The 12964-nt window shown below is 43.4% G+C and overlaps 1 protein-coding gene across 1 annotated transcript in view; it reads left to right on the top strand.

The window, feature by feature from the left end:
• tyn (trynity) overlaps window positions 1-12964 on the top strand; it is a 183569-nt gene that overhangs the window by 89900 nt on the left and 80705 nt on the right. Inside the window, exon 7 of the mRNA XM_080282996.1 lies at window positions 1319-1345. Within this exon, the coding sequence (XP_080139122.1) occupies window positions 1319-1345 (27 nt within the window). The remainder of the gene's footprint in view (window positions 1-1318; window positions 1346-12964) is intronic.

The raw sequence follows: 12964 nt of genomic DNA on the forward strand, positions 1-12964 counted from the left end.
ACAAAATGAAACTGTTATATATATTTTGTTTTTCACTAGTCTTTTCTGTTTGCTAATGTTTTTTATTTAATTGTGAGCCTAGGAAATGAAACTGCTGCACGTGTTTTGCTTCTCGGCACATGATTCCCTGCCCCCTCTCCTTCTTTTTATTTTTTCCTATTTGATCGTGGTTTTAGAAAATGAAAGAACTATATACATTTCCATTTGGTCCAGAATGTCGCTCGCGTTCTCTCGCCACCATTGATATAGTTTTCTTTTTTCTTTTTCTATCTATCTATCTATTTATTGCCAGACGCCTCAATCCCGTGCGGGGTGGCCACAAACAAATCGCCTCCACGTCGCCCTGTCCCCCGCGATTTCACTGCCCTGCTTCCAACTCACCCCCCCCCCCTCACTCATATACCTCTCCACCCCATCCCTCCATCTCATCCTCGGGCTCCCCCTCCCTCTCCCCCCCTCCACCTCCACCTCACTCACTCTTTTTCTTTTTTACGGACGAGAGGAATGGAGTGGTTCAGTGTGCGTGGGGTGTCGCGATGCGGATATGAATTAATTTTTTTTTCGTATTTTTTGATGGTTTCATTATAGTTATTTCTGGATCAAATGAGTAGGAGGGAGAGCACAGGAGAGCTCATTATTTCTTCAGTGTTTTGTGGTGGACAGATACCGTCGTTTTAGAGTCTGTGTGGTCCGGACTATTTGGGAAATAATAATAATAATAATAATAATAATAATAATAATAATAATGACAATGATAATAATAAATAAATAAATAAATACACCATTTGACTGAAGAGGTTAATCTGAACATAATCATTCGGCGACAGGAACAGCAAAATAAAAAGGTCTCTTTGTAATAAATGAGAAACGTGAAAGCAATACCGCGATGTTCAAAAACTGTCTGACTGGAAGTTGAGCAGAAGAAGGTGAGCAATAGGAGAAAGGTGAGAAGAAGGTGAACAGAAATAGGAATGTGAGCAGAAGAAGGTGAGCAGAAGGAGGAAGGTGAGCAGAAGAAGGTGAGCAGAAGGAGGAAAGTGCGCAGAAGGTGAGCAGATGAAGAAGAGCAGGAGGAGGATGCTATTGGGTTGGTGATATCTAAAAATTGACCGGAATTTTGCTGATTGTCATGACTTGTGAAAGATTAATATTAAAAGCCTTGATCTCGTACTTTACTCGACTACTACGAAAAGGGAGAAAAACTTCCAGGTCACAGTATTTTTCTTTTGTTCATTTATCACTCAGAATCACTTATATTTTTTCTCGCAATTTCACTCTCTGTGTTAAGTGTAATTTAAGAGATGTTGCTGTATTCAAGGTGTTAATGAAGAACAGAGATGAACAGGTGAGTTAACGATGAACAGAGATGAACGGGGAAGTTAATGATGAACAGAGATGAACAGGGGAGTTAATGATGAACAGAGATGAACAAGGAAGTTAATGATGAACAGAGATGAACGGGGAAGTTAATGATGAACAGAGATGAACAGGGAAGTTAATGATGAACAGAGATGAACGGGGAAGTTAATGATGAACGGAGATGAACGGGGAGGTTAATGATAAACAGAAATGCCTGGAAGTTCCCTAAATCGACTCCAAATCTCACAGGAAGCAACACCAAGCAGTAAATCGACAAAAAGGCTAAGAATGTCAATCGAATCAGCCTAATTAAACCAGCTTGTTGTAGTGAAGAAGCGGAAGAAGCGGCCTCCCTCTGATCTACCCCTGACGAAGTGCAAAAAATTTTCTCCCAAGACAAACTGATTTCTTGGGTTCCCTTCCTCTTTCCTTTCCTTTCTTGAGCTGAGCGAAAATTGACATATTTTTTTGCCATTTGAGTTTTTTATTTTGATGTGTGTGTGTGTGTGTGTGTGTGTGTGTGTGTGTGTGTGTGTGTGTGTGTGTGTGTGTGTGTGTGTGTGTGTGTGTGTGTGGAGATGCTTGTAAACCGCGTCAGGGCTGGTTAGTTATCAATCATCCAGAGAGAGAGAGGTAACAGTCGCTCAGATGGCCGAATACCAGGAAGTCACAGCAAGAGGCTCCCATGCAGGGGTGGGTGGGAGTGCCTAGCGGTCTTGGTGCCGTAGTAAACAAGGAAGAGGAGCTGGACGTGACAAAATCGACAGGCACGGGTTAGTCTTGCCCATCACACCTGGTCTCGCATTCTCGTCAATTAAGAAGACTCCCTAACACCTATTCCTAAGCGATTTATTATACTTTTTGCTTCTTACTGTCCATGTAACACCTTTCCCTAAGCCACTTATTTTGCTTATTGCTCCTTTCCATTTCCTAACTTTTTCCTAAACGATTTATTTTGCTGATTGTACCTTACTGTCCATCTTCTTGTTACTTAAATCATTCCAATATCTCCATGCTCTTCATAACGTGCTAAAGGATGTGACCCAACCATTTCCCAAAATAAATCGGTAGGGAAGAGGTGTTATGGAACCTCCTTGACCGACGAGAATACGAGGCCCGGTCTACGAGCTTCTGAATCCGCCCTTACGTGGGATGTGGGATTCACGAACGCATTTACGATCATTTCCGCGTCGTAAGTTCCGATGTTTTTTCTTTTTTTTTTTTTTTTACTGGATGAAATACAGGCGCCCTTCTTTGTCCTCGTCCCACGTTCCTTTCCTTGTCCTCGTCCCACTTTCCTGTCCTTGTCCTCGTCCCACTTTCCTGTCTTTGTCTTCGTTCCACTTTCCTTTCCTTGCCCTCGTCCCACTTTCCTTTCCTTGCCCTCGTCCCACTTTCCTTTCCCTGTCCTTGTCCCAATCTTTTCTTAATCTACACTAACCAATTTTTTCAGAAACAGATAATTGTAGGTAGTAGTGCGACAGTAAGAGGAGAATATTTAACATCATAGAGAAAATCTTCATCTCCTTAATTATCCCTAATTACTGACAGCTATTTAAAGGACCCTGTGTACTAGTTGGATATTTTTAGCCTGCATTCCATACTAGTGAATGTAGTCAGCATTGATATAAAAAAAGGTCAGATAAATTCCATCACCTATGCTTCAGAAATTATCGTCAAATTCTGGGGCTTCTCCACACCGTCGCATTTCAAGTTATAATAATACATCACTTTTTTTCAGGGTTGTATTTAAACTGTATATCTGTTACACAATCTCCTTTACAGTTATACACCGCTTCCGCACACAGTTTACACGTATTTCACACCTTAACGTCCCACCATAAACTCTCTCTCTCTCTCTGTCTGTCTGTCTGTCTGTCTCTCTCTCTCTCTCTCTCTCTCTCTCATCCTCAACATCTTCCATTTCATTCCCATCACCATCATTTTTTGTCATACCATTTTCTTTACTACATGCATGTAAGAGGGAATACTACAGAATTATTGAACTTATCCACACGGTTTCAACGTATCCCTTTCCTCTCTTGCACCCTTCCTCCTTGGCCTTCATCGACAGCGTTCCTTAGAGTGTTGTGGCTTGTAGAAAATGGCAAATAATCTACGTAATCTAAATAAAGAATCTAAGTAAAAGAATCTAAGTAAAAAAAATATAAACACGATTCGGTATGATTAGGTTGTCTTCGTGCTTAACCAATTGACGATCGTGACGCAAGGGAAGTTGATTAAATTAAGAATCTTCTGTTTTATCTTTCCATCCGTCTTTCCGATTTGATATGTTCTCTGGGTGATAAAAAGCAGTTCTTAATGACACTCTCGGGCTTCTGCTACTCACTCTCAGTTGAATAAAATCGTCAGGCGTTATGGTTTGGAATACTAGATTTGTCCTGAGCATGAGAGGGCTATCATCATCTGGGAGGTTATCCAGATGAGGAAGAGGAGGAAGAAGCAGGAGATGAAGGAAGAAGAGAAGAAGAGGGAACAGGAAAAAGAGTTGAGGAGGAGGTGGAGAAAGCAGGAAACTAGGAGAAAGAGAAAACAAGGGAGAAGGAAATTAAAAGAGTGAGGAGGAAGAGGAGACGACAGAATCATCAAGAGGCGGAGGAAGAGAAACAGAGAGAGCAGGAGAAAAGTGTGAGGAGGAACAAGAGGAAGAAGAGTAAAAAGAGGAGAACGTGAGTAACCAATGCGACACAGGGAAGAGGCGGAGGTGGGAGCGTGTAGGTATGTGCCGAGGAAAATGGAAAATGTCAGAGGGGAAAGAATGTGGAGGAGAGGAGAAAGAATTGGGACTGTGGCAGGAATGGAAAAATGGGTGATTGAGAGGGGATGCGGAGGTGTGGTGACCGGATGAATAGAGAGAGAGAGAGGGGAGAGGGGGAGAGAAACAGAGAAAGAGAGGGAGGAGAACGAGCGAAAGAGAAGGAGGGAGGGGAGGGGTAAGAATCTTCACATCGTCCACTGCAAGAACACCAACAAAAAACACAACCCATGCATTAGACAGAAGTACCCGTAAAATACTGCTAAAAGGCAAACGTAACCAGGAGCTGAAAGTGAGCGTTAGAGGACTCGGCAACGTAATAAATAACGGGAAAAAAATGATGAACCGTGAGAAGAGAGAAAGGTGGGGTTTTAGTAGGGGTGTGGGGGTGGAGGGTGAGAGTTTAGTGGGGGTGTGGGTGGGTTGTGGGGGAAGGGAGGGTGTAGGTAGGTTGAGGGGGGAAGGGTAGGTGGGTCAGCTTGGGAACTCGCTAACTGTGTGCGGTTCCTGTGCTCTATCTACGAAATTTCTTGAGCCTATGGTGTGTGTTTGTGTGTGTGTGTGTGTGTGTGTGTGTGTGTGTGTGTGTGTACTTTTATCCTCAGTCATGTAGCCATCAAATAGCTGTATAGTCTCAACACAAAAATTTTGGGGGAACGAACCTTTCACTGGATAGTTTAATTTTTGAACTGATTTTGTCATGAGGACTTAGGAAGTGATTTCCCCCCCTAAGTAGTGGAATGCAATTTTACTAATGAAAAATACTGGGGGGGAACCGTTGCTCTCGTTCCCCCTCTAGCACGCCACTGCTACTAATATTTTTTACAACTATTTTAAAATTCATTATTAAAGTGAATATTTCCTCTCTCTCTCTCTCTCTCTCTCTCTCTCTCTCTCTGTCTTTGTGTGTGTGTTTGTGTTTGTGTGTGTTTGTGCGTGCGTGAGTGAGTGCGTGCGTGCGTGCGTATGAATTCTGATGATAATTCACTGCTATGAAGACTCGCCCATCATGAAAACCGGTCTAAATCTTTCATAATGACAATCCCATAAGTCTCTGGCGTCCGGTGCTTGGAGTAGCGTATAAAGTGTTGTGTGAGATACCTGGACGTCCACTCCCACGGCGCTCACCTGCACTTAACGGCGTGTTCCGATGCGCACCTGATGAGCTCCTGCCTCAGATTGCACGGTGCGAGTGAGAGGAGCTTTTCCCGCATTTTACCGCACCACAATTTTCCGAGAGTTCCCGTACGCTCTTCAGTCGCCGCTAAAAGACTTGAGGGTCATATATTCTTTGTCTTCTGAGGCCCCCTAGCACTTCTTCGTGACAATTTCCTGTTTGTTGGGAGAGAGAGTGGTTAGTGCTTGAATTCTTTGGCTCTCTGATCATGGGTTCTGTGTAGCCTGAAACGTTAGAGGAAATAATGAATTCAAGATGTTACCTGTGTCTCTCTCCCACACATCATTTCCGCTTGTCTATTTATCCTGTTTCTTTTCATCTTACGGAACTCGGCTACTCTCGTAACTTTAAGCCTTGGATGTGTGGGATTTGATGAGTCTCTGTGAGGAAGATGCGAGTCTCCTTGGTAACCAGCCATATTTACCATCCAGATTGACTACATTTTGCCATCATCTGAGCTGAAAGAGGTTGTGGATCCTTGTTAGCTGAGAAACGCATTATAGGTCATTGCTCTTTGTGGTCAAATCAGGAGTATACTCGACTAATATTTCACTTATGCTTTTCACCTTCCTCGGTTGGCTAATATTCCCAAGCTGAGAGAGGCTTGGTACGTGTCTCTGCTCGTACGTGAATCTCTCTGATGAGATGGATCAGGGAGGAACGTGACGGATCTACGATAAGTGTGAAGTAAACCCACTTGAATGGGAAACCAACTTCTATCGTTAACTATACAATTAGGGACCAAATTCGTCTATTATACAATTGCGTCTGCTTCACACTTAATGCATGTAGGTCGCTTTCCTTCCTGACGCACTGTATCAGAAGAAATCAGCTGTGAGGAGAGAAACATATCATGCTTCTCAGCTTAAGACTATTAGCCAGCAGAGGGGAGGGAGAGTCAGAGGAAGTAAAATATTAGACGAACGGTTGTCCTCAATTGCACCTGTATATTCTCGTCCTAGGTACTTATTATGTCAACATTAGAAAGACAGAAACGACTTAAAAAATATATATATCATGGTGTAACGGACAATTTCGCTACAATAGGACCCTGTTGAAGTTATAGATGGAAAGTATACGGTATCGGTTTTGGTAAGATGTGAGGTTTTCGGAAGACGAGTTACCCGCGCCAAACAACACGTCACAAATATATCTTTTCCAGTTACATCCACCCTAAAGTGATCCAGCAACCCAACCCAAGCTACATGATTGAGAGAAGGTGATTGTTGCAGTTACACCTGATAAGTTTACCTGTGTTAGTGTTGGTTGAGTTCTGTGGTTTCAATGTGTTACCTGCACCAAAATTAATCTCACACCACAAATTTATCATATCCTGTTAGGTCGATGCTATATTCTTTTCACCTTAACATGGTCCAGATTCTCGTCCCTTCCCAGCTTTATCTCATGCAGCTGAGTGCCAGAAAGAGACGGTGCTGCAGCTTTACATCCTTTCCATACCACTTCTTCGTTACTAGTGCCATATTCTAGTGCTAATCTGTTATTATAACTCAACATTCAAGATGGGGAAATGGCAATTGTTGTTGTTACTATTTCTGTTCTTGTCGTCGTCGTCGTCGTTGTTGTTGTTGTTGTTGTTGTTGTTGTTCTTCTTCTTCTTCTTCTTCTTCTACTTCCTTTTCTTCTTCTGTTCCTGGTTCATCTGAAAGTGTACTCGGTGGACTGCAGGCTGAATCTGTCCTTCTGCAGCCTACCATCCTCCTTTCGAGGGATAGCGGGGGAGATGAGGGGCATTTGTTTAACCCAATAGTGGAGCCGCCCAGTTATGTTGATGCCACCGCGAGAAGGCGTCCCTCTCCAGCACCGTTGCTAGCCGTACAGTAATGTAATAACAGAAAGCAACCTCGTCACCTCGGTTTGCCTTCTGAATGCAAATAACAGGAAATGCATGGTAAAGGCTGATTAAATAAGTGTGTGTGTGTGTGTGTGTGTGTGTGTGTGTGTGTGTGTGTGTGTGTGTGTGTGTGTGTGTGTGTGTGTATGTGTGTTTGTGTGTGTGTGTGTCAGTGTGGGTGACGATGAACAAGAAGCACTAGGTGGTGAGCTTGGTACCATCAACGGGATGGCTGGTACAAGTCACCCTGGCCTCACCACACCTGTGGGAGCCTCGAACCAAAAATCAAAATCACGCAGTACCTGGTGATTTATGAGTTTATAATATAGTCCTCGTCATAAGCTGCATTTTATATCGCCCTTTTCTGCCGTTGAGTCTTCAGTAATTGTAGAAAGATCGTCTATTAAAGTTCTTATGCTGTTCATAAAGTTGGTTTGGCAGTCTTTCTCACTGTGCAGTACCAGTTATTTTAGAAGACATACGAGGATATCTGTTTATCTGCCTGTCTATCTGTCTGTCTGTCTGTTTGTTTGTTTATCGGTCTATCTGTCTCTGTCTCTCAATCCATTAGAAAAACCAAGCTGTAACAAAACGTACTCAGCGCTGTTGGAAACATCTGAGCAGACAGCATAATCGGCAGTATTTTATAGACCATTACAGCAATTGTGGGAGGGAAGAAAACGCAAGAAGGAAGGGAGGTCTCGTCTGTGGTTAAAAGTATGTTGCCCCATTTACCTGGTGACGTAGTGCTGTGGTTTATTTTTAGGAATTCACGACGATTTTCACCAACTTAAAATAATAATAAAAACTCTGGTTGCAGGTGTTACTAAAAGATCTAACACCCTCCGTTTCATAAAGTTTCCCCTTAGATGAATAAAGCCGTCAAGCGAAGGCAAGGAAACAAAAAGGAAAATGCATCCACTGAAAGGGTTAATGGAGATAAAGGAGGTCAAGGAGCAAGGGCGTGACCTGTAGGTGGAAGAGCAAAGGTTTAATAATTCACAGTGGAATCATAAGAAGGTTGGGAGGGATTATGGGAGGCTGTTAGTGAGGAGTCAATCCCTGAAAGAAGTACGGAGGTTTGCGATCCTGCAATGGCATCAGGGACGTCAACTGGTCACTTATCCTCAAATAGTCTGTGCTAAATTTTTGGTTTCATATGGGACTCCTGCTGTTCACAATGGGTAATATACTGTAGGACGTTTTTGTTATAACTATTTCTAACACTTAACCATTTTATTCAGTCAGAACAATTAAAGTGACGTTCCAGAAAATTGATGTCCCATACCTCCCTCCTCCCCTCCCATTCCCTCCCCTCTCCTTTCCAATACCCTCCCCTCTCCTTCCCAGTTCCCTCCCCTCCCTTCCCCTCTTCCTCCCCTCCCTTCCCCTCTTCCTCCTCTCATCCTCCCCATACCCTCTCCTCTCCCTTCCCATACCCTCCCCTCTCCCTTCCCATTCCCTCCCCTCCTCACATTCCTCTTCCGACACGCCATTGAATCTACGTAAACATGAACTGACATATTTGGGACCGCGTTTGGAGCCGGGATGAAAGTTGGGTCAGTGGGACGAGGTGGTTTTGTTCCTTATAACTGCTCACTTACACGAAACGCCACTTTACTTCAAATTCAGACACCAATTTCCTGCAATTCCGCCACTTACTTTCTCTGGTCCTATGATATTGAAGCTTTTCCCCCCTTCTTTTGTATCACTTTACTTCCTCCAATTCTTACAATCTCGGCTCTCTCTCTCTCTCTCTCTCTCTCACACACACACACACACACACACACACACACACACACACACACACACACACACACACACACACACACACACACACACACACACACACACACACACACACACACACACACACACACACACACACACACACACACACACACACACACACACTCCTTACTTCATTTACAACAATAACAGAAAGCGTCTACACAGTCTTTACCCAGCAGTAGTAGTTACAATCCCAGACTCATTTGAACGTGAACCCAGTGGACTGCAGGCTGAAGTTGCCCGTCCTCTAACCCATCAAAAACAACAAGCATCCTCTACACACCTTTACCCATCTCTTCTCTCCTCTCCACACCTCCAAATGCAATAGTCATCCTCAACACAGCCCTTACTTAACCCTTTCCATTTTGCACTTCTCCATTCTCTCCACATCATATTGCCTCCACCCAGCCTTCCTCTCCACACCTCCACCCAAAACAACAATAATTCTCCACACTGCCTTTCCTTAGCCCTCCTTTCTCCACACATTTTCAATATCTCCGTATCGCACTGCTTCCCTCTTCCTCTGGCGATGGAGAGGTGTCACAGTCCACCGTAATAGCTGTTCTGTTACCTGGATGACTGTGTTCCGGGGCTCAAATGTCGGTGTTCAGGGGGGCAAGTGCTCTGGTCTCCCCCCTCTTTACCTCCTCAGCCTTTTCACTGGTTCGGCACACAAACACATAAGAAAAATCCACCTCGCTTTTGTCGTGTCAGGGGGGGTAAGTGCTCAGGTGTCTTTACGTCTATTCCATGCCAGTCCCTCTCTCTCTCTCTCTCTCTCTCTCTCTTACGATATTTAATTCATCTTAACATGGTCCAAATTTTCGTCCTTTTGAGACCCATTTCTTGTAGCTAATTGGCAAAACAAGACAATGCTGTGCTTCTACTGTATTTTCTTTCCATATCACCCGTTGCTCGTTTGCTGTTGTTGTAGTAGTTCTTGTTGTAGTTGCTGGTATTGCTGTAGTTGTTGCTGTACTTGTTGTTGTTGTAGTAGTTGTTGTTGTTGTAGTTCTTCCTCCCTAACTCTACACAAGCGCATCAGAAGCCATGCTCTCCATTCTTCGTGTCTGCGGGGAAAGTCTGGTCTGAACTGCGGCAATTGGGACATTAACTGTGATTTGCCTCTTCACCGTGAGAACCCAGTCAGGTGGGTTCAGGTAAATCTGTGTAACCGGGACAACTTGTTTTTTAGTCATTTTTTTTTTTCTATGTACCTTTTTGGAGTTGTTTTTTATGCATTATTTTCTAAAGTGTATCTCTGTTGGTTTATTGCCAAGCAGGTGACCAACTTCTTTCATGTGTTGGTTATTTATTTATTTTTTACATTTACCTCAGGGGTCACTTGCTAACCTGACAGGCATCTTCTTTTTTCTTTCCTTTTCTTATCTTTCTTTTCTTTTTTTTAGTATCTTAGGGTCTTTTGCTAAACTGATGATCGTCTTCGTATCCTTGTTTCTTAGGTTTTTCTCAACGGATGTCTTTCCAGACTAATGGGCAACTTCTTTTTTTACTTTTTTATATGTGTCTCAGGAGGTCTATTTGCTAGTCTGATGGCATCTTCTTTTGTATGTTGAGTTATTTCAACTGTTTGCCTGGGGATCTCTTGACAACTGACGGGCAAGATTTTTTTTTTTTTAAGTATATCTCAGGGGGTTTCTCGCTGAACTGATGGGTAGTTTCTTTTGTGTGTGTGTGTGTGGGAGGGTTTTTTTTTTTTTTCACACCTAGAGGGAATATCCGATTAGCTGAATGAAACTGTCTGGCGGTATCAAGTTAAAAAACGCTGTCTTCCTTCTCCCCCTCCTCCTCCTCCTCTTCTTTCTCTTCCTCCTCCACCTCCTCCTCATCCCCTTCCTCTTTCTGTTCCTCCTCCACCTGCTACTCCTCATCCCCCCCACATGACCCACTTCTGGCCACACCGGAAGCCATGTGACCACCGACCACCTGTCCTCCAACACCTACACCTGCAACTTACCTGTGTGAGTGTGTGTGTGTGTGTGTGTGTGTGTGTGTGTGTGTGTGTGTGTGTGTGTGTGTGTGTGTGTGTGTCTGTTTATCTATCTGTCCATCTACCTATCTATCTGTATATCTATCTCTCTGTTTATTAAACTCGAAATCCCTTCTCTTCCTAATTTCACCTTGGCATTATTGCAGTTCCTTCTGTCCTGCATTTTCTCTCATGTTTTTATCCTATTTTCTGTCATGTTTGATTGTCTTGTATGTCCTATTAGTCCTTTTCATCATCATCGTCATTCATTCACCTTCTTCATCGCATTCATCTCAACCCCACCTCATTCAGTCTCACCCCACTTGGCCTGCTCTCGTTCTGCCTCGTTTCATTCATTTCTATCATCTCACCCCACTTAACCCCACTCAGTCTCTCCTCTTCCTGCCCCAACCCACCCCACCCCACCCCACCCCGCCCATCCTCTTCCGGAACCATTACGTAAGCTAACAGAGAAAAGCATCTGATTCCTCTGCCAACTTTATTGTACATCTCAAGATCCTCCTTTTTATTTATTCATTTATTTTTTTGTTCTTGCCATTATCGTCGTAATCGTCATAATAATCAGCAGTACTCCGTCCCATGGGAAAAGGTTAACACAGAATGGATATGAGATTGCAAGTTAGAGTGAGAGAGATAGATAGATAGATAGATGGAGAGAGAGAGAGAGAGAGAGAGAGAGAGAGAGAGAAGAAGAGAGATTTGTGAGGCGCTTCCTGTCTCTCGTTTTTTGAGGTATTACTGGGTAGTGCGCCGATAGATTGCTTGCGGTGTGGCTGGGTGTGATGGATGTGAGAAAGCAGATGAAGGAGAGAGAGGTGGAGAAACAGATACACATACTTTGCCTTCTCTCTCTCTCTCTCTCTCTCTCTCTCTCTCTCTCTCTCTCTCTCTCTCTCTCTCTCTCTCTCTCTCTCTCAAACACACACACACACACACACACACACACACACACACACACACACACACACACACACACACACACACACACACACACACACACACACACACACACACACACATCGGAAGCCTGACCTGCATCGAATCTTTCCCTACATTTTTTTTATATGAGAACCGAAAAAAAAAAAAAATCTCGAATTACTGTTAGACGGAAATAGGCTTTTAGATGGAGGGTGGGAACTGGGGCTTTGTCAAATTGCGATAAACGTTTCTACATTGCCTTCAGTCCAGCCAAAAACGTTCGTACAATACTTCTTTCCTGTAAGTCACTTGAAGGGATACAATTTTAAGGGAGATGAGCGCCAATACGCCATGAAGTGAGATCTCAGACTTAGAATCCACTAAATCTCTCAATCCCATGACTTATTTTTGACCTTGTTCACGCTGCCACTAGACGATTTTATTCAGCTTAGGACTTGCCTATTAAAGTGAAGGGGTTAATGAAGGCTATGTGTAACCTCTCCAATTTGAGAAGTTTATGTTAAGGTGAGGAGTATCGTCTGGAGATAGCAAGCATTAAATTGAAAAAAAAAAAAAAAAAAAAAGGAAGGGGTTTAGATCTTAAGCTTACAAAAGACGGTTTTATTAAGTCCACGAGAAAAAAAACTGCAGCCAGAAGGTTAACGCCTGGGATCCATGTGATTTTTTATTTTTTTATTTTTTTTTCTCAGTCAGACGCTTTTACTCAACATCAGAAAGACCTCTCGTACTGAAGGTGTTTCTTAAGGCCGTATCTAAACCCTCCAGTTCGAAAAGTTCATCCCAGGCAGAATAAAAATCGTCAGGAGATGGCAGAGACAAAAATTAAATCACACGTCCCCAGAGCTCAGAGGGTTAAGAGGTGGGGGAGCGTTGAGGGAGCGTCTTAGTGTGGCAGCGTTATAACGGAAGGTGGACCCGTGCACCCCGCAATTAACAACGCTTCCTGATTGCGTTAATGCGTTGAGTGGCATGCCTCCTCCACGCTCAATAAATCCCTTGGTGGTTTGTTCATAAGAAAATTAATTAGAGAGGTTTATTGAGCTTGATGTTCTGGTGCTG

This window comes from Coenobita brevimanus, chromosome 95 (genome assembly GCF_032717465.1).
Source record: "Coenobita brevimanus isolate Jiangsu-jjx chromosome 95, ASM3271746v2, whole genome shotgun sequence".
Taxonomy (NCBI): Eukaryota; Metazoa; Arthropoda; class Malacostraca; order Decapoda; family Coenobitidae; genus Coenobita; species Coenobita brevimanus.